Source organism: Saccopteryx bilineata, chromosome 7, assembly GCF_036850765.1.
Source record: "Saccopteryx bilineata isolate mSacBil1 chromosome 7, mSacBil1_pri_phased_curated, whole genome shotgun sequence".
In the NCBI taxonomy this organism is placed as follows: Eukaryota; Metazoa; Chordata; class Mammalia; order Chiroptera; family Emballonuridae; genus Saccopteryx; species Saccopteryx bilineata.
The window spans coordinates 68,190,480-68,212,702 of NC_089496.1; the positions used below are offsets into that span (position 1 = coordinate 68,190,480).

General features: G+C 49.1%; 1 protein-coding gene across 3 annotated transcripts in view; it reads left to right on the top strand.

Moving 5' to 3' along the window:
• Window positions 1–22,223, top strand: part of AGBL1 (AGBL carboxypeptidase 1) — an 837,820-nt gene that overhangs the window by 45,881 nt on the left and 769,716 nt on the right. For all 3 annotated transcript variants that reach the window (XM_066239188.1, XM_066239190.1, XM_066239189.1), the window contains exons 2-5: window positions 6,408–6,471; window positions 8,075–8,221; window positions 12,129–12,260; window positions 13,834–13,927. In XM_066239188.1, coding sequence (XP_066095285.1) covers window positions 6,408–6,471; window positions 8,075–8,221; window positions 12,129–12,260; window positions 13,834–13,927 — 437 coding nt within the window. The remainder of the gene's footprint in view (window positions 1–6,407; window positions 6,472–8,074; window positions 8,222–12,128; window positions 12,261–13,833; window positions 13,928–22,223) is intronic.

Genomic DNA, 22,223 nt, shown 5'->3' on the forward strand with positions numbered 1-22,223 from the left:
CATCGATGCTGACCTTTGTCACTGCCCTGACCGTCCCGGGTCCTCACTGCCCACCAGCTGCCCACCTCAGCCAGGCCTGAGGTAAGTGGGTTTCGATCAAGTTGTGTCTTTACTGCCTCACCTGGTGTCTGGAACGTAGATGGTTTCCAGTGAATGTCTGTAGGAAGAATACATGAATAATTAAGTGAAAGGAAATGAAATCTTGACCTTGTTCTCCTCTTTAATCAGTTTTTACTTAATTAGTTTCTCTCTTTCCTCTTTCTCATCTCTCCATTTCTCCTTTTCCTTTTCTTTGCATATTATTCATGATTAACGCATACATTATATTCATTAATTAATGAATCAGACCTTCCACAAGTTACACAACACTGCACAGCCTTGCTTTTGTCTTTTAACCCCTTCCCTCTTCTCAGAAAGAAGCACAGTTACTGGGAGTGCTGCAGGTGGACCCAGAAACATCAGTTGAGCTGGGACACCAATCCAGTGACTTTGTTTTCTACTGTGAACCATCTTTGGGTCCACTTTCAAAGGGCTGGAGTCCTGCTGTGCTATTATGATTTATTAAAAGATATATAGCCTGACCAGGCAATGGTGCAGTGGATAGAGTGTCAGCTTGGGATGCTGAGGACCCAGGTTTAAAACCCCAAGGTTGCCGGCTTGGGGGTGGGATCATAGACAAGACTCCATGGTCACTGGCTTGAGTCCAAAGGTTGCTAGTTTGAAGCCCAAGGTCACTGGCTTGGGCCCAAGATCACTGGCTTGAGCAAGGGGTCACTGGCTGGTCTGGAGCTCCCCCCCTCCTTCAAGGCATATATGAGAAAGCAATGAACGAACAACTAAAGTGCCACAACGAAGAATTGATGCTTCTCATCTCATTCCCCCCCCCCCCAATCTTGCTAAAAAAAAAAGGCATATTTCTTCATCCTAGTTCCTGGCACAGAGCTCCTAAACCTTTGGAATTGCCAAAGTGAGGAGAGCTATAAAGTTTTTTGTTGTGTTAGTGTGGTGACTTTTGGACATCACCTAGAGATGCGGGCTGGTTTCCAAGGTAACCAAGGCTGTGGTTGGAGAGGTGAGCTCGGTTTCCCGGCTCCCCACGGGGAGCTTTAGAACCTGGGGCCTGGAGGTTGAGTCCGGGAGGACCACATACAGTTGTTTCCGCGTAGTGGAAGTTTTGCTTTCTGCGATTGCAGTTGACCTCCAGTCAACCCCGGTTTGAAAATACTAAATGTGGAAATTCCCGAAATAAACAGCTCATAGGTTTTAAATTTACGAATTTAAAGTTGAACGCTGTGGGCCATTTGGAGTAGCGTGATGAAATCTCGCGTGATCCGCTCCGTGGTCCCCGGTGTGACGGTCTCTTTCCTGGCGCCCCCTCGTTGTAGACACTTCCGCCCGTCAGACGCAGCGGAGCCGCCTCCATTCTCCGAAGGCGGTTGTGGGAACTCAGCGCTTGAGTTCAAGAAATACTTATTTTATTTAATAATGGCCTCAGAGCGCAGAGGCAGTGATGCTGGAAGTCCGTGTACGTGGAAGACCAGCCGGAAAGTGCTTTCTTCAAGCGGAATGTGAAAGCGCTCAACTCAATAAAGGACAGGAAAATAATCGTATGCTGAGGCTGCCGAGATCGACCCTCAGGACGAGTCTCCTGTCGGTGAAGCAGGGTATTTTGAGAGAGAGCACATTCGCATACCTCGTTACAGTATATTGTTATAATTGTTTTATTAGTTATTATTGTTCATATCTAATTGTGCCTAGTTTCTAATTAAACTTTATTGTAAGTATGAACGTAGGGGGAAAATTGTATGCGTAGGATTTGGTACTGTCCAAATTTTAGGCATCCACTGGGAGTCTTAAATCATATCCCCTGTGGGTAACGTGGGGGGGGGGGCGCTAATGCAAACCCCAAAGGTCAGGGTTCAGAGACGCTCTGGGGGGTGGACACCTGCAGTGGGGGCCGCGGCGCACTCAGGAGGGCTTGCAAGCTCCGCGCCCCTTCCCGTCCGCCCTCCTCTGCGCATCTCTTCCACCTGCCTGCTCCCGAGTTGTATCTTTGTGTAAGAAACTGCTCATCTGGTAACATGTTTCTCTGTTCTGTGAGCTCCTCTAGCAAATGGAACCTGATGATGAGAACACGCATGGCTTTAATTGGTAGCCAGCTGATCAGAATACAGTGAGCGACGTGGAGTCTGCAGTTTGGGGGCGGTGTTGGGGGGGCAGTCTGGTAGGACTGTGTCCTCACTGGCGGAAGCTGGTGCTGTCTCTGGGCAGGTGGTGTTGGATTTGACTTAAATTGTAGAGCACCCGGCTGCTGTCCAGACTGTTAGTTGTTGGTGTGAGGGGACCCTCCTTGCCCTGGAATTGGTACCAGAACCAAAGACTTGCAAACTCACTAGAATGATAGATCCGTTGGCTCGTGGCTCCTTGGTTCCTATTCCCAGACTTTGGGAGGTGAAGGAGGCAGAGAACACAGACATTGTGCATGTGTGTGGGTGGCATTTGCTGGGAGGCGTGTGCATTCGCAGAGCGGTGCCGTGGGTTAACAGTGCCGCTGAGATGGGAGGCAGCACACAGTGCATGATGGGACTGCCCGCCTTAGGCCAGAGCTGCCAGTGGAGAGGTCGGAGCTAACGCAGGTCATTTTCCTGCTAAGTGTAGCTATCAGCCGCCTGGGGACTCCTGGATAGTTCATCACACCTGGAATAGAAGCTGAGTTGTCAGAGGGGAGCGGGGAGGGGACTGGAGGAAAGAAAGTGGAGGGATTAGACAAAACACATACAGACATAACACATAGATACCACAGTGTGGCCACCTGCCAGAGCGCAAGGGGTGGGGCCAGGTGGAGGGGTCAAAGGGGGAGGGACCAAAAGAGACTTCACTGGGGCGGAGCGGGTTTTATTGAATTATGCATTTGAAACCTATGTGGTTTTGCAAACCAGTGTCACCCAATAAACTCAATTAAGTAAATAAAGAGAGAAAATGTATACAAATTGGAAAGCTTTCAAAAAATAAATTTTAGTATTTTGTTTCTCATGGATTTTTTTATATGAATTTTGACTTGTCAAAGTACAGCACTAAAATACTGTTTTCTTATTGCCACCTTTATTTATTTATTCATTTTAGAAAGGAGAAAGAGAGAGAGAGAGAGAGAGAGAGAGAGGGAGAGAGAGAGAAAGAAGGGAAGAGGAGCAGGAAGCATCAACTCCCACATGTGCCCTGACCAGACAAGTGCAGGGTTTTGAACCGGTGACCTCAGCGTTCCAGGTTGACACTTCATTCACTGTGCCACCACAGGTCAGGCACTTGATTGCCACCTTTTAAGTTTCAAGTTTTGTGTCCAGTGGGTGCCTCACTAGCCTCTGCCTCCTCCTGGCTCCAGCTGAGGTGTTGCACGTCCTTTCTGGAAGCTCTCTAGCCTAGGAATGAAAACAGTGTAGGCTCCGCTGTGCCTCGGTGTGCGCTGTTGGACCGCACGGCGCCCTTGGCGCTCCGTATGCTTCCGTTTCGTTCCGTTCTGAGGAACATTGAGTGTGCACTTCTCTGGAACAGCCCCTGTTCTAGCTGCTGTGCTAAACCTGTTCCCTTCTGTACGGGTTCCTGTCTAGTGGGGATGGACTGGGAAGCAAGGTGGCACTGTGATGCCAATGCTGTGTGGTCAGTGTCTGGGCTGATAGGAGCCCAGAGTGACGGGGAGACAGAGGATGCCCCACATCCAGAGGCAGATTAAGGTTGGTTGAGGCCCCAGGTGCAGAAGAAAATATTGGGCCCCTTAAAAAAAAAAAGAGAGACAGGGAAAATAAAAACACATGTTAACCATATTTTTAAATAAATAAAAAACATTATGTACTATTAATGTTAACATTGCACATATGAAACCAAACTTGGTGTCATTAGAAAAAAGTATAAAGTTGGGGTTTTGCAGGGCCCTTCAGAAGTCGGGGCCCAGAGCGCGCCCCGATGTGTCCGCCGTTAAATCTGCCTGCCCACACCCAGCCTGAGTGACCATGCAGGATGAGCTGGCACTGACTGGGCTTCAGGAACGGTCTGAACACAGGCACAGAAGCTAGAAACTGTGTGGTCTGAGTAGAAAATATAAGTCATTCTGCATTGCCAAGCACATATTTTGGAAAGGGCTGTTGTAATGAATAATGCAGTTGGAGATTCAAGCAGGACAAGCCAATGCGGAGCTTTGGCAACCCTGTTAATGGGCTAGGACATGGTCCTGTGTCATGGGGAGCTACAGAGTTCTCTAAGGCAGATGAGGAACTGGAGGCTTCCTAACGGGAAGATTAAAGCTGTGTCTTAAATAACATACCTTAAAAAAATATGTACTGGGGTTTCTTTTGCTAACGTTTATCGCTTCTCTTTCTGATAGAAGCCGCGTAACAGGTGTGAGGCGCAATCTCGTTGTGGTTTTGATTTGCCTCTCCCTGATGCTGAGTGGTGTTGAGCATCTTTTCCTGTAGTTATTGGCCATCTGTATGTCTTCCTTGAAAACGTGCCTATTTGAGTCCTTTGCCCATTTTTAAAGTGGACTATTTGCTTTCTAGCTATTGAGTTGCACGAGTTCTTTAGACATTTGAATACTAGCAAATGCCTTATCCGGCATATGCTTTACGAATATCTCCTCCCAGTCTGTAGGTGGCATTTCTATTTATTCCTTGTTTCCTTTGCTATGCGGAAGCTCTTGGTTTAATGGAGTTTTGTATTTTATTGTATTTTATTTTTTGGCCTGTGCTTTTGGTGTCTTATCCACGAATTCTTTGCCAAGACTAAAGCCCAGAAGCTTTTCCCCTATGACGTCTTCTATGGTTTCACATCTTACATATAAATCTTTGACCCATTTTGAGTTAATTTTTTTTTTTTTGTATTTTTTTTCTGAAGCTGGAAACGGGGAGGCAGTCAGACAGACTCCTGCATGCGCCCGACTGGGATCCACCCGGCACGCCCACCAGGGGGTGATGCTCTGCCCATCCAGGGCGTCACTCTGTTGTGACCAGAGCCACTCTAGCGCCTGGGGCAGAGGCCAAGGAGCCATCCCCAGCGCCCAGGCCATCTTTTACTCCAATGGAGCCTCAGCTGTGGGAGGGGAAGAGAGAGACAGAGAGGAAGGAGGGGGGGAGGGGTGGAGAAGCAGATGGGCACTTCTCCTGTGTGCCCTGGCCGGGAATTGAACCCGGGACTCCTGCAAGCCAGGCCGACGCTCTACCACTGAGCCAACCGGCCAGGGCCTTTGAGTTAATTTTTGTGAGTGATGGAGGAGAGGACTTCTGGGTATACATATATCCTAAGGAACTGAGATCCGTATCTTGAAGAAATACCTGCACACCCATGTTCACTGTGGTGTTTTTCACAACAGCCAAGATAGGGAAGTAACCTCAGTGTTTGTCAAAAAATGAATGAGTAAAGATGAAGAATGGATAAAGAAAACCCACGCTCACACACTCACACACACACACACTCTCACACACACACACAGAGGAATATTATTCAGCTGTGAGAATGAAGGAAATCCTACCATTTGTGACAACATGAATGGCACTTGAGGACATTGTGCTAAGTGAGGCAAGTCAGACAGAATAAAACCAGTATCATAGGCTCTCACTTCTATGTGGAACCTTAAAAAGCTGACCTACTAAAAACAGAGAGTAGAACGGTGGTTACCAGGGCTGGAGGGTAGGGGAATTGGGGAGACAGTGTTTAAGGGACAAACTTATAACTAGTAGATGAGTAAGTTCTTGAGATCTAAAAAAAAAAAATTAGCCTGTTGAAGTGTGAAGGTCGTTGGCCTGGGTTGTACTGTGGGCTTTGCTCCGTGGGTCACCTCAGGGGACGTGAATCACAGCCTTCTCTTCAGGATAACAAAGGATGGTGTGTCAAGCGTTGCCAGGACCCCAGAGAACATCCACATAATGCGATTTGGTGTTTCCCTAGGTTTCTCTTGACAAAATAAAAAATTCTTCCTTAACAGTCAGGGAAGGTGTTCCATCAGAACATGTTAGTAGATTTCTGTTTCTGTCCTCTGCCCTGCACTTAAAAATGAGCCAAACTTACCAAAACCCCCCACAAAAACCCAAAAACCAGAGCTGCGCCCCCTTGATCCACAGAGCCCCCTTTCCTTTGCTGTGTCTGTGCGAATCACTGATGCCTGTCCTTTGCCTATCTTACTGCTACGAAGTGGGTCCTGGGGGTTGCAGGTGAATTACGGAGGCAGAGCCCCCGGGGCTCTAATCTCAGTGAGCCCCCTCATTGTCATTGTTTAGGGAGTACCCTGTGAGGCATTTTTGTTGCAGGAAGTCTTTCTCCATGGAAGGGAGCACACAGCCGCACTGTGTCCACAAACCTCCCCGCCATGCTGCCTCCCACCATCTGTATTTCAAATTAAAGATGCTCTGTTTTCCTTGCAGAACTCCTCTGACCGGGCCTCCATCCTGGCCATCCTCCAGGTCCTCGCAGACCTGCTCTCTGTGGGTGAGTAGGCCGTGCTGTCGCCCATCACGTGGTGGACGCGGGGGTATGGGACGGTGGTGTCACCCAGGAACCTGGGTGGCCTGGGGTTCTATTCCAGCTCATGTTTGCTGTGAGGCAGAAGCCACCGTCCACCTGTGTTTCACGAAGGCTGCTAAGTCCTGGTGCAGACTGGGTGGGTGGTACTTTGGGCTCTTCCGTCTCGTCACTCATCCTATAGGGACTGGAACTGAGGAGGGAATTGGACTCTGCACAGTTATTCTGTGCTGTTCCATCTGTCAGGCCAAGGGCCTGAGGGTGCCTGCAGCTCTTCCCAGAGAGAGTTGCCCCACCCCTGCTTCCCTGCGTGTGACCCATTTCAGAGCCAGATCTTGGCAGCTCCTGATGTCACTAGAGACAGGAAGACAAGGCAGGAGCTGGACCTTGCCTTTGGTCAGCCATTAGGTTTTCAGAGATAAGGTGACAGGGTTGACTGCCTCCCTTAGCTCATTTCTACATGAGAGTCCTGGACAACACAGCTCTTGGGATGTTCCAACATCCACTCAGTTCACATGGCATTAGGAAGAAAGACTAACATGGACCAGACCACACCAAGAGGAACGACACTCCCAAGCCACAGAGCCTCAGGCTACAGTTTCAGGAGGAAGAATCCCTTCATGCTGAGGTCTGCCCATAGGCTGTGCTGCCCTCCAATGGGCAGCCGGAGACTGCCCTGCTGTCTTCCGAGTGAGGTTCCCTCTGTGGGTGAAGCCACTTGTCTTTCAGGATCGTGCTGTCTTTCGTCTGTCCAGTGGTGTCTGCAGCTCTTAGCGCGCAACCTCAGAGTTCTTTTTCTGATGCAGATGCCGAGTACGGCTCCTTTAGCACAGGGCTCGGCTTCCCTAAGGATGAAAAACCAGAAGGTTTTGCTGATAATTCCCACCCTGTTGGCCACCTTGGTTGTTAGGTCAGCCATGCCCGTGCGTAGAGAATCGCCAGGGCCCCTTCCGAGGTGAAGTGTAATCACTGCTTTTGAGCTTCCCCTGGGACAGGGTGTGTGATAGGTAGAAAGATCAATATGCTTCATGCTCTGATCCTAGGTAAGAGGACATTTGTTTTTCAAAGGATCACTCCAGTTGTTTCCTCCCGTCAGTTACTGAAAAAATTGTCACACCATCAATAATATTATTCTAGATAAACTATCCTCCCAATTCCTGTTGCAGCTAATCCAAGCCTATAGCAGGGGATACCACATTCCCTCTTCTCTGAAAGTATATGGTGATACACAGACTGTTTGCATTTTTATAGACACGCAGACGCAAGTGCGTGCACACATTGATGATGCCATAGGTCCTTAGAAAAGTGGCTTCTAGGCTCCGTTTTTTTTTTACAGCTGCTACTGGTGAATACACCTAGGTATTTAAGTATTTTGTTATTTCTACATTCTCCCACCCTCCCCACCCCAATCCCAGCTGCTACCTACTAGCATAGCTTGAACCACGTTTGATTCAAGAACTGCGCAAACTTGGTCTCTGGGTGGAAATGCATCAACCCTTGCTCGGTCTCTCGCTCCAAGGCCATGACCGGGGTTCCTTGTGGCTCAGCGCTCCTCTGCTCTCCCCGGCAGGCACAGACAGGAGGATTCGCTACATGATCAGCAAGGGGGGCAGCGAAGCCCTTCTGCAGACCCTGGTGGACACTGCGAGGACGGCCTCTCCCGACTATGACATCCTCCTTCCCCTCTTCCGGCTGCTGACCAAAGTTGGCCTACGAGGTACCTCCGCCCCCAGAGCCGAAGATCACTGAAGGGCGCTTTCTGAGTTTGCTATTGGGAGAACGGTTTGGGAAGCCCTTGTGGGAAAGTGCAGGGAGGTTCTAGACACCTGGGCGGTGATGGAGGACTCTCCCCATGGAAGAAGAGGTGATTTTGTTGTCCTAGATGTCAGTGAATCCAAAGTACAGAGCTTAGGACAGGCCATGCGACATGCGACACAGGTCATATTGGAGACAGAAGGGGAGATACTCCAAGCCAGCGTTCAATCACATTAAAAATACATGGAGCATTTCTCCAAATAGCATCTTACATGTAAGTTTATTGCATATGTGCATTAATTTCTGTAACTACTATAATGGACCAGCACAAAGTAGGTGGCTCAAAGCAACAGAAATGTATTCCTTCACAGTTCTGGAGATCAGAGTCCAAAATCAAGGTGTTGCAGGCGTGGCCCCTCCCGGGGGGCTTTGTGGGAGGATCCAGGCCTCTCTCCTAGAAGCTGGGGTTCCCCACAACCTTTAGTGTTTCTTGCTTGGTGACACTTCCTTCTCATTTCTCCCTCTGTCTTCACATGGCATTCGGCTCTGTGTGCCTTTCTCTGTCCTCTCCTCATAAGGACATTGGTCATGTTGGGTGGGATTCAGCTCCCACCCAAATCTCTATGAACTCATCCTAACTAGTTAAATCTCTAAAGACCCTATTTCCAAATAAGGTAACAGTCTGAGGTTCCAGGCGGACATGAATTTGGGGGGGGGCATGGCTTTGAACCCACTACAATAGGTCACATAGATGTGGAGGTCTCCTAGTTGAAGAGAAGATGGGGACCTAGAGTTCTTTCCATTTGGTCTTAGATCTGTTTTTCTTTCCCCATGGAAGACCCTGAAGTACCTTCCTAAAGTTCTAGAACTTCTTAAAGCACTGTTCAAAGTGCCTGGGCACCCAGGAAGCAGGCAGACATTGCCGACTGGTCCTGACAGTTGGACTCCATTTGTGTGCACGGCCATGCTGGTCACACCTGAGAAGCTCAGGGCCTTTGAAAGGTGGACCTTGGATGTCCACCACCAGCAGTGGCAGAGAAGGGCACAGGACTTGGGGGTGCTCTTTCCTACCATGTTTGGAGCAATGCTTTGTGTCCATTTAACATTCCACACAAAATGGAAACCCAGGCATCAGCCAGCACCTGCACAAGTGAGTTCCAGACAAAACCAATCAAATTAATTCATTGACTCTTTAGCAGGTGTTTACCGCATGTCTCCTAGGGTTGGGTGCTGCTCTAAGCTCCGGGAATACCACAGTGACCAAGACAGATAAAGACCCTCTCTCTTGGAGCTTGCGTTCAAGTGGGGGGAGGGTAGACAGTCAACAAAAATTAACCAGATAGGCCCTGGCCGGTTGGCTCAGTAGTAGAGCGTCAGCCTGGCGTGCAGGAGTCCCGGGTTCAATTCCCGGCCAGGATATACAGGAGAAGCGCCAGTCTGCTTCTCCGCCCCTCCCCCTCTCCTTCCTCTCTGTCTCTCTCTTCCCCTCCTGCAGCTGAGGCTCCATTGGAGCAAAGTTTGCCCAGGTGCTGAGGATGGCTCAGCGGCCTCTGCCTCAGGCTCTAGAATGACTCTGGTTGCGGCAGAGCAATGCCCCAGATGGGCAGAGCATTGCCCCCTGGTGGGCATGCCGGGTGGATCCCGGTCGGGCGCATGTGGGAGTCTGTCTGACTGCCTCCCCATTTCCAACTTCAGAAAAATACAAAAAAAAAAAAAAAAAGAAAAGAAAAATTAACCAGATGATCGCAGGAAGGGAAAAGGGTGATGCGACTCCAAGGCAGTGTGATCAGAGAGAGGGGACGTTTGAGCTGGACCTGGAGGGATGGCAGGTAGATAAAGCAGAGCATGAGCCAAGCGAACTCCAGGAAAAGACCAAAAAGACACGATGTATCCCCCGTTGTAAGTAACCTAAGCTAGGAAGTCAGGTCTGGGCTTCAGAGCTAGCCCTGCTGCTATTGGCTGAGTGACCTTGGACACGTTACTTCCCTTTCGGCGCCACGGGACCTCAGCTACAGAATGGAGAATCGGTACTTACGTCTGGGGTTGTTGTAAGGTCCCAGTGAGGTGTTGTATGTCACGTGCTTAGCCTGTGGGTGAAGAGGCCCGGCCAACGAGAGTCACGTCTGTTTTATAGGTGGAGAGATTCATCATGGTAGTCATTTCAAGGTTATAGACCCTGGTATTACTGTTATCATAATTCCATCAACACAGCTAGAGTCATCGAGAAACTGTAGTCCTTCACATTGACATTCACATTGGCCAGGGGCTGACTTGGGCAGAACGGTCATGAAGTTGTCACCTCATGCGTGGAGCCCGGTAGATCTCTTTTTCTGGTGAGCGGGGATGGGTCATATGAGTTTAGTTTCGATCTCTTTGCCGGCGTCCTCTGGTTCAGAAGTAAATGTTGGTAAACTAGGCTGTGGGTATGTCCTGTTTTACGCGTTTCCACTTGCGGTGATTCTGATAGCGAGTATTTTCCTGCAAAAACAAACATGAACAATGTGGGCATTGCACTTTGGAGAGGACACACACAATATGGGAGCCAGGAATGTAGAAGTAATGGTACTTTCCCCTTATTTCTATTCTCTATTCTGTGTGTGTGTGTGAGAGAGAGAGAGAGAGAGAGAGAGAGAGAGAGAGAGAGAGAGAAACAGACAGACAGACAGGACGGGAGAGAGATGAGAAGCATCAATTCTTCGTTGTGGCTCCTTAGTTGTTCATTGATTGCTTTCTCATATGTGCCTTGACTGGGGGGCTCCAGCCAAGCCATTCACCCTTTGCTCAAGCCAGCGAGCTTGGGCTTCAAGCCAGTGACCTTGGGCTTTAAGTCAGTGATCTTTGGGTTCAAGCCAGTGACCAATGGGGTCATAGCTATTATCCCATGCTTAAGCCAGTGACCTCACGCTCAGGCTGGTGAGCCTGTGCTCGAGCCGGTGACCTCGGGGTTTTGAACCTGGGATCTCAGCATCCCAGGCTGATGCTCTACCTACTGCTCCACCACCTGGTCAGGCCCTTTATTTCTGTTTTTGTTCACTGATTATTGACTAACCTGCAGCACTAAATGCCAGGTCATGTGGATCAATAATTTAGAGAAATCTCAGGAGAAAATTTTATTTTCTTAAATTATAGTTTCACTTTTTATCATAAAGTTCTCTATCATAAGAAAGATGACCTCATATACATATTGCTTAGATCTAACCACTGTTAACAGTTTGCCATATTTTCTCCACCTATATATTTTTATTTGAAATATTTTAGGGAAAATTTATAGATAGCAAGCACTTTGCTCCTAAATACTTTCTAGTGCATTTCTTTGAAAAAGAAAAAAAAGACATTTTCTTTTATAGTCACAATGCCACAGTACAAATCTGACAAAATTAGCAATGAATGAATAATTTAGATTCATTTCAGTTTCTCCAAATGTTTCCAAGATGTCTTTTACAGACGTATTCAAAGAAGAATCCAACCTTGTTCCACACAGCGTATTTAAATATTATGTAACTTAAGAATCCCTAACTCTAGAACTGTCTTAAAGAAAGGAATTTATACCCCAGTAAACTGTAGTTCATGTTTGAGGACAACCAGAAACATCCTTACCTACAGGGGATATGAATCAAACAACCCATGAGACGTCATGTAAATATTAGTGGAAGGGTAATGGACCATATGTGTACCCTGAACGAGCTTTTCTGAGCCATCTGGTTCCAATGGAGACACGCTTAGCAGCATTTTCTACCAGATCTGAGATGTCTCCTTGGACATGATTGTCTTCTCCCCACCGCCATCTTTGCCTCCCTCTCCCCTGCACACCGTACAACCTTCAGGGCCCATGTGCAGCGCCACAAAGATGGATTGATTTGTGTTCACAGATAAAAAGTTCGGACAGAAGGCCCTGGAGTTGGAAGCACTGGATGTCACACTGATCCTGGCCAGGAAAAACCTGTCCCACAGCCAGAACCTTCTGCACTGTCTCTGGGCCCTGCGTGTGTTCGCCTCTAGTGGTGAGTGACTCAACTGCGGTGCTCTGGGGTGGTTTCCAGACGTGGGCTGGGACACCTGCGAACCATCTGGGGGTGTGGTTGGAAGGAGGGGACGGGTAGAGAGGACATATGTGGCCCCGGAGAGATAAGCCATGAGGAGCCTTTTGTTCTGGAGGGGAGAAGTTCTTTCTTGAACTCCTCTACAGCTTGGTAGAACTTGAGCCTGTTCCTAAAGTTAGATGTCAGTATGGTTGTCCCTTGTAAACCACACCCTGGAAGCCCTGTGGGCCTCTGTTGGTATGACACGGTGAGAAAGATCTGTGACAGTAGAGGGCACACCTTGCTCAGTCCTCACCGCAGGCAGGCCCAGTGCGATGTGCTACATTTGTCAAGAACGACCTTCCCATCCCAAATCTCCCTGCCCTGACCCTGCAGTTACTCACTGATGACAACTTCATCTCACAGTGCTCCTGGGCACAGTCCTCAAGGTGACTAGATACATTGTAGCCCATGACACACCCTATTTACCATCTCCCAATTTGGGTTATTTCTGCTTCTCAGAGCAATCCTGTATTGGGACTTTCCATCTTATGACCAAGACAGAGTAGATGAAGCTTAGGAGAGGGAAGTAACTGCTTGAGTTCATACAGATCGGCTGTGGGGACTGAGTTTCTAACTCAAAAACCCATGTGTTTTCTGCTGTCCGTGTGGACACAGTGCTTATTAATAGTTTAGATGCTTGACCTCCTATCTCACATATAACGAGCACAGACTTTTATTTCGCCTCTCTGAGCCCCTTTCCTGCAGAATAAAAGTGACAATTCTTTAGATATAGTGTTCTCTAGAGGAAGGAACGTGAGCTTAGATCCGAGAAGACCTTGGTGTGACTCTGATTTCATTTCTAAAGGACATGGGCACTTAACTCGTTCAACCTCGGTTCTTCCTTGGTAAAAAGTATTGTTGTAATAAAAGCTCATAGACTTGATAGGTGGGACAGGTGCGACCATGTTCCCAGGTGTGCTTGTCACATAGTAGTTGCTCAATAAATGTTAGTTCCCCTTCCCTGCTCTCTTCTTGCTCTTAGTCCTTTGACATGGGAAGAACACACATAAGGAAGGGGAGGACATAGGTGACGTTTTTACCTTGACTGTGCTCAGAACTACTAATATGGTAGGTACATAGTTCATTGGTTAATTCTATTAATAGGTATGGAAGACTCATAATGAAAAATATTTCTAGGGAATAACAAGATAAATTCTTTTTGTTTGATTGGGAGAGAGAGAGAGAAGCATCATGTTGTTCCACTTAGTTCCATCTGGTTGTGCACTCAATGATTGCTTCTCGTACATGTCCTGACCGGAATCAAACCCATGACCTCGGTATGCTGGGGCGATGCTCTAACCCAGGGGTAGTCAACCTTTTTATACCTACCACCCACTTTTGTATCTCTGTTAGTAGTGAAATTTTCTCTGCTTTCAAGTTGCCTCTGGAAGGCCGGTGAAGGACTGCCCTCGTCTTTGAGGTTCAGGCGGTAACGCCGAACATGGCGCTTAGTTCAGACAGTGTGATAACAGCGGTGCTTTGTGTCTCTCAGTCACCACGGGAGCCATGCTGGGCATTAACGGAGCCATGGAGCTGCTTTTCAAGGTCATCCCGCCGTACACCAGGAAGCGTACCTGGATGATCAGGTATGGAGTGCTTCGGTGAGTGCGAGATGTGGAGACGGAGAGGGCCCCTGTGCATTCCAGCTCCCTGAGTCGTCACTCAGTGATGTCATGTAGATATGGACCCGTGTAGATACCGTACAATGACCACTTTATCTCAGGTTACACTCCTTCCCACCAGCGTGTCATTTCCTCTAATCCCCACAACAACTCCGAATGGATGTATGGTTCTCCTCCTGTTCACGTGGGGAGACCAGCATGCGGACAGCCGCGCCCACAGTTCCTGTGCTTCTGCATCCCAGTCCGACGCTCTATCCACTGCGCCACCACCTGGTCAGGACAGTTCCTAAGCTACGGAAGGCGAAGCTGGGATTTACGTCCCGCTCTCCTGCCTTCGGAGCCTGTGCTTTCCACCTCCAGACTCCGGGTCATCTTCTCACTCTCAGCAGCTCTGCCCTGGGGAGCACAGTCCTTAAAGGATGGTTCAGAGGTGACAGGGAAAGGTGGCGTTCCGCAGGGTCTCGGAGGAGCCAGCCAGTTAGGTTCCCGATATGAGATCTAGGCCACCAGGCCGTCCATCATGGCCGTGGGCTGGTTTTCCGAGGGCGTGGATGACTGGGAAATGCAGCTCGGCTGTTTCGCCTGGCCCCCGGGCCAGAGAGGAGTGAAGGAGTGAATCACTGTCTCACGGAGGGAGATGGGGAGACACCGGGCCGCTGGAGATATTCAAAACCATTAAGATCCATCACTTACGGGAGTGACTCAGCAAGGACCTCGGAAGAATATTAGAAAAGATTCAGCCAGTTTCCAAGATGTATGGGGTCCTCTGGCAGAGGAGCGTTCCCACGCCCAGCGGCGATGGGTTCCGCGTCCCGACATCAATCTCAGGCTCCCGTTCCACCCGGGTATTTTTCTCCTGGGGTCACCACAGTGATGCCATTATCATCCATTCTCACCCACAGCCCTCTACACCGGCACTACCTGCAGTGAAATACGTTCTATCTCAGGGGGAAAAATGAAAATTCCTCATCAAATGTGTTGAGAAATACTGGGTGAAACCAAGCTTGGTAGATTTCTTTACTGTAAGAGTTCTCAGTCTCTGTCATGCCGACACACGTGTTCAGAATATCCAAGAGGGGTTCCTAGTGTATACTCTGTCCTGAATATGATTTGGCCAAGGAACTGCGCTTGTTTGGAGACCCTCTTTCCTGGGGGGTCCGCGTTCTATGCACCTCATTTTTGAAACCTCCCCTCTGAAGTGCAAATGTCTTGCAAAATGTAATTCAGCTAAATTCTACCAAGTGATCCTCAGGTCATAAGGACAAAGCCAGGGAGTGACAGGCGCAGTCACAACAACACAGATGAACTTTTGTGACTTTTCTATGATTCCACTTTGTTTCCATCCTAAACTTCCATTTCTGTCCAAGTGGCGATGTGTGGCTTGGGCGTGGGCATGTCTGGTTTTTACCATTGTGTGTGGGTCTTCACCGCTGACGCCTGCGGTCTTCACCTGTCCCGTGGTCCCCAATCCACGAACTCGGCCTTTTAACCCTCGTGCCATGGCCTCTTCTGATACGCCGCTGTTTCCGCTCATCTGCTTGGCAGCTCGGGGAACTGTGTGTGCTTCCCCTACTTTACACGAAAAACCCACGAATGTCTGCTGCAACCATCCACACACGCATCTCATTCATTCATCTCTTCTCTGCCAACTCGGGTGCCATGTTGTTTGGAGGGCTTCTCCAGGAAGCCCTTCCCGGCTAACCATGGCACTAGGCCCCTTCCTTCTGGGGTCCCCGCACCTTGTCCTGTTGTCTGTGTCAGAAACATCTAAACCTGTAGAGAATTTTTTGAGTTTATCTGAGCCGAACAGGTGACTGATTGAGAAAGTGCTCTGGAAAACGGCAGTTTTGCGGCTTATTTTATTCACTAGACTCAAAGGAGGAGCCGTAGGAGGGTGACATGAAATCTTGGTGGTGGGTCAAGAGGGTGGGAGAAGGCAAGTTGGAGAAATCTCTGGGGTCGGGTAAAAAGTAAAAGGGAAGTACATGCTTCTTTTACTGTGGCAGGGCAGGGTGGTTAAGGGCTAGAGTACAGAGAGACGGTGTGCAGGGGACAAGATGACAGTGAGGGGTTGTGCCCTGTGGGGTCTGGAACCGGAGATTACTGTGACATTCAGAAGTATGTCATCTCAGATGCAAAGGGACTATAGACAGGCTCACTTAAGGTAAAGCGTAACCATTGACAAGGAAGCTACAGGCCAAGGACTCACTTTTGTTAGGACTTTTTATGTTCAGACCGTCCTTTGTGGTTCCTTCTGGTCTCCGGGTTTGTAAGGCTCACCATGCATTCTCCTCTGAGACCCTGTGTTCGTCTATATTGTCTTCTCCATTCAGGCAGCGGGTGGGGGCGAACCTCAAAGTACAGAAGCCCCCTCCTCAGAGATTCAGGCTCGTCACTTTCTCTGTCACTCCTTCTCTCCTGCAAGGGGAGTGGAATTCAAGCAGAGAGAGGATCAGGGTGCCTGGGGAAATGGGAGAGTAACCAGGAATTAACAGGGACAGAAGTTTCCAATGGCAAAAAGAACCTTCCGAGACCTCAGATTTCCGTATTTCTGCATTTGTCTTTTTTTTTTCTGTAAAATTCAGGCAACATGATTCCCCTTCTTTGTTTTTAGATGTTCATAGAAGCTTTATTTCCAATAGTTTTAAAAAAATGGGAAACAACCTCAATGTTCATCAGCAAAAGAATGGATAAATAAATTGTTGCATATCTATCTATATAATTAAAACTAACCAGAGAAGAGTCTAAGCTATTATTGATACAAACCCACAGTATAGATGAATCCCTAAAATGCTACACGGAGTGAATGGAAGCAAGATACAAAAGCACACGTGTTGTATGAGTCTGTCTCTGTTTTGCTGGTTAGTTCCTTTTGTTCATTAGATCCCACATACGTCAGAATATATGGTGTTTGTCTTTCTCTGAGTGGCACATTTCACTTAGCGTAGTGCTCTTCAAGTCCCTCTATGCTGATGCAAAGGGTAAGACTTCCTTCTTTTTTATGACTGCATAGTATTCCATTGTGTAAAGGTAACACCGCTTTTTTATCTACTCATCTACTGATGGGCATTCATACATAGAGAGTGGGCTGACAGCTGTTGGCGTGGGGGGAGGTGGAGGGAGGTAGAGGAAAAGAACAGAAAAGGACAAAAAGAACTTACGGACATGGACAACAATGTGATGATTGCTGGGAGTTAGGGACGTGGAGGAGGTGTGGGGGGTACATGGTGATGGACAAAGACCTGACTTGGGGGTGCACACACAGTACAGCATACAGAGATGTGTTCTGGAATTGGACACCTGGAACCTGTATAATTATGCTAACTAGCGTCACTACCCTAATAGTAAAAATAGCGTGCATATTTTACGATTCATTCATGTGAAGTTCTAGACCAGGCGAAGTTAGCTTTCAGTGACAGAGAACAAACAGGTCAGTGGTTGCCTATTGCCGAGGTTGGTTCGATTCCCTTTCTGGAGCCAAATGGCAAATTAAAACCAAACTTCCATGGAAGAGGGGCTTTTTTTCACCTCCCATTACAATGTGGCTGTTATGGCTGTGGCGTTTATTATGTACCCTGCCTGTGCCAAGCTCTCAGCAGGCTTTATCTCATTGGATTCTCTACTCGGTGGGGCAGGTGCTATTACTGTCCTCAGCTTCCCAGGGGGGAAGAAAACAAAGCTGGAAGAAGTAAAGTGCACGGATTTAAGACAGAGCACTGAGATTTAAACCCTGTCTATCACAGGAGCCTCAGCTCTTAAACCACCGCTGGAGTATCTTACATGGTCTGTTTCCAGCATTTTATTTCTAAACCGCCATATGCAAGACAATCATAAGCTATTAAAGTTTGTTTAAATTTCTGTTACCATCTAAATGGCTCATGCTCATGGAACGATTTGCTTAATGATAGGGAGTCTTTCTGTTCAATGGAAGGGCTATTTCCTCTCAAAGGCCAAATAAATGTGTGTTCTCTCTGCTTTTGAATTTGTCCCCAAAGTGGCCTTGTTTTCCACCTCACTCCCAGCCCCCAACAGCAAGATAAGAACCAAGACATTAAAATCAGAGAGAGCTGTATATTGTTGTCCTCTTTCCAGATGATTCTCAAAGTGTGAACAGCAACTCCTAGGTGGGTTGCGGGCCTTAAGAAAAAAGGTGTGAAAGGCCCTGGCCAGTGGCTCAGTGGATAGAGCATTGGCCCAACATATGGACATCCTGGGTTCAAATCCCACTCAGGGCACACAGGAGAAGTGACCATCTGCTCCCCCCCACACACACCTTTTCACCCTCTCCCCCTCCCATAGCCAGTGGTTTGATTGGTTCAAGCATGGCGCTGGGCGCTGAGGACAGTCCTCAGGCACTAAAAATAGCTTGGTACTCAAACATCATCCTCAGATGGGGTTGCCAGGTGGGTCCTGGTCCGGGTGCATGTGGGAATCTGCCTATCTCCCCTCTTTGCACCTAAAAAGAAAAAAGAAATATGGTATAAAAATGTTGTGAGCTTTGTACAAATACTCTTGGTTACTTGGCTAACTGCTTCAGATCAGGCAGCAAAGCTGGAGGGTAAGATAAGGACGGGATGTTTTGGGCAATGCTCACCTTTCCCAGGACTCCATCTGCCCAGATAGAACTAAGACGCACCCAGTGGATTCTCCTGAACTCTGCTTGGGTTCCAGAACCTGTGGGTTTGAAGGGGTCTTCCGGGAAGGGGGTGCAGTTACCAGGTCAGGGGGCATGAATAGCCCCGAGTATTACCATCCGAGCGCTGGCCATCCCGGAGAGAGTTATTCTGGGACGCCTTTGCAGGAACAGGTGCCCAGCATTGTATCACTGTTTCCTCCCTGCCCTGGAGATTAAACCTGCCCTACTTCCCTAGCACAGACCTAAAATTAGCAGTACAGCTGTCCTCCGGTGGAGCCCCGTCTCCAGATCATACTCAGGGCAAGATTTATGGCAGAAGCACATGCCGCACACCTTCTGGAGAGAAGGGGCTCGCAGGGCAGTGGCACTCACCCTCCGGGCCCCGGGCCAGCCCTCGCTCCCAGGGGAGGCGCCTAGCCCAGGCCTCCCTCACACCCCTGACACCCACCGCGCTGGCGCGGTTTGACCGTCATACATTTGTGTCGGCTTCCACCTGCTTCCTCATGACCAGCCCCTCTGTCTCAGCCGTTTTGGTCAGACGACTGCTGTTCCCTGACTTCAAAGAGTCGAGAATGCACCCCCGTCTCCATTTCCATCATTCTCTGAAACTCTTCCATTCAGTTCTCTTTCTGAGCAGTTACTCCTGCTTGGGGCATGCCTGTGTCACCCCAGGTCTTCCCTCCGCGGTGTCCCTGCCTGTCGAATGCCTTCGCGGCCCGATGGAGTGGTAGAGGCTCTCCCTACTCTTCGGGCCCCACCCCTGGTTCCTCTCCCCCTCACCAGACAGGAGGAACCTTCCCTCCTCGGGTCTCCTGCGGCGCCTTGTTTGTATCTTCCATGAACACGTGTCCCAGTTAGCTTTGTGCTGTTCCGGGGTGAGTGTCACCTTCCCGCCTCTGAATTCTAAATTCCCTCAAGGTTGAAATCAAGTTGTACTTGTCTTCCCGTTCTCCATAGGGTCCTACCCAAGGGCCTGTGGGGTAGGCTTTTCATTCGATTCAGAAGACGTTCTTGAATTCAAAAGCATTTTCTGTGTGTGTGTGTGTCTGTGTGTATGTGTGTGTGTGTGTGTGTGTGTCTGTGTGTCTGTGTGCGCGCCCGTGCGGGTGTGCCTATCTAGGGCTGACTAAAGAGCTGGTGTTTGCTGAGTAGGGGCTACAGCAGGCACTTCATTTTTATTATCTTGTTCTTCCTTGATCCCATGCTGATTCCACATGTGGGGTTTCAGAATGTCTGAACGTGTCTGGGAAATGTGGGGTCAGGTTCACCAAAACCTTTGTTGCTTGAGGGGCCAAGAGGCCTTCCGGGAGAGAACTCATTCTAAGTGTGTGAGAAGCAGCCCCCACCAGCGTGAGAAACAGCACCATCTCACTCCCTGGAAGGAAGGAAAGATTTGAGTTTGAAGGCATTGGTGGGGGGCAGCATTCACATTCCAACTTTGATGTTGGCAATAGGCTTGCTGTATTCGGTTTGATCTTCGGCTGGGCTTTAGAATTTAGCGGGGAGCTTTTTATAGAACCAGAGGAGGAGGAATGGTCCTGGGCCAGGGCGAGGGAGCTCCTGCTAGCTTGTTGCACTGTAGACAAGTTTGTTTATCACTACTTCAGCTGTCTTTGAAGCCGTCCCAGTTCACTAAGCAGGAGAATTTATTGAGGCAAAGATGGATGTCTTGTCTGCAACTGACTCATCTTGTGACCTTAGCAAAGCTTGTGTTTGTTTTGTGTCTCAACACCTTCTGGTGGGGCTGTGCCCTGGCTCCCTCGGTTCCAGGATGGGTCTGGGGGTTTTGGTAATCCTGACAGCCATTCCGGTTGTCTGTCCACTTGACCGTTCCCACATCCCTGTTGGTCCTGTTGGGTCCTCACACCACAATACTCACCAGACCTGTGGAGCTGGGATTCTGCCTTTGTCATTAGTGTATCTCCCAGGACTTAAAGCTTTCAAAAACATCAGACTTAATCAGTCATGGGTTGTCACTCCTAGCAGAGGCTGGTCCTTAAATGCCATTGTGGTCCCTGGTCATCGCACCACTCATTGGGACAGAGACTTCACAACTACCCACAAGCTGAGATGGCGCCTTTATTCTGCACCTTCCCAGGGTCACAGGAGGCCAGGTGTGCTGCTCAGGACCTTGCTGAGGAGTGGGTCTCCAGTATTCTCACTGCCTCAAAGTCCTCTTTGATTTTTAGTGGGATCCTCATGCACCCTCATGCTATGATGTTCAGTGTTTCAGCTCAGGGACTCCTGAGGCCCTGAGTTGCTATGGGGCCATGGGGTTTGGAGGCTGTGTGCTCCACTGGGCTTAAACACCTTGGCAACCAGAGGAGGTGGATGTGTTGGGTCTCAAGGAAGCCTCATAAGCAAATTCTTGAGCGTAGTCCTCTGTTGTCCGTCCCAGTAGCTCCCTGTGCTGAGAATAGTGTTAGATGATCTTCTCCTTTCAAAGTCCCGATCTCAGGGCGGGTCTGGCATTTGAGTTCTGCCTAAGTGCAGGATTACTGGGCACTGCTCTATTGGCAGCTCTTTACGGTGATTTTGTTAGTGGTGAAACGGCACCAGCATGTTACCGGCGATTAGACCTCACTCGATACAACAACCTTGGCGCTTGAGTTTCAGCTAAGAAAGAATGCAGAGCCAGGACTCAAATACAAGCACAACATTTATTTAGGAAGTCCCAGAGGTAGAAGAATGAAGCCATCAGAGAAGTGAGCCAGCTGGGCTGCGTGGGCTCAGGAAACAAGTGACAGAGGCCAAGGAAGGGCCTTCGGGGCTTAGCAGAGAGAAAGGTGAGGAGAACACACCTGGAGGGAGGAGAGAGGAAAAGGCACCATGCAAGCTGGGGGGGGGGGCACCCTGGAGAAAGACGGGGGTGGGGAAAGGCAAGGGAGTACCCAGGAGAGAAAGAGGGGGAGAGAGAGAGAGAGAGAGAGAGAGAGAGAGAGAGAGGGAGGGAGAAGCACATGCCTGAGGGCTTTTATGCTCTCTCTAAAGGTGGGGATTTCAGGGGAGGATCTCAATTAGAATATTCATCAGCTTTTCCAGGTGTGTCCTTTCAGGGCCCTGGTCTCTGCTGATTGGCCTGTGCCAGGGGAGGGGTCATTCTTCACCGCATTCAGTCCTGGAGTCAACCATGGTGTTGCTCCATCTGGTCTTGCTGCTTTTCTCGGCCTGGAGCTGAAACACAACTGAGGTCTCAGTGTCATCTCTAGTTTGACCAAAACTCTGACTCGGTGGACAGCGGACCCGGGCTTTGTTCTTAAGATTATTTGATGCCGATCAGAACCTCATTGTCCTGAGGGCTTAATACTTAGGGAGTAGTCACGCAAGGGCTCGGAATGGGAGTCCAATGAGCCCATTCTCCACCCGCCTTGTTCCTCCTCTAAGGGGGGGTTCTACACCTGGGTCGTGACATGTCAGGAGGAAAGGTCGGGGAGGACCTGAACCACATGACCAGCAATATGAAAGATCTGGGGAGGTCTCAGACCACATGCTGGGGGGGGGGGAGAGGTCCCCCTACAATTGTTTGTTGCTGAGCATCCAGGGTTTTCTGCTTGATGACCTGTACCTGGCCTAGCATTCCTCCTCTGCTCACGCCTAACTGCTTCCTACAATTTCATCTTCAAT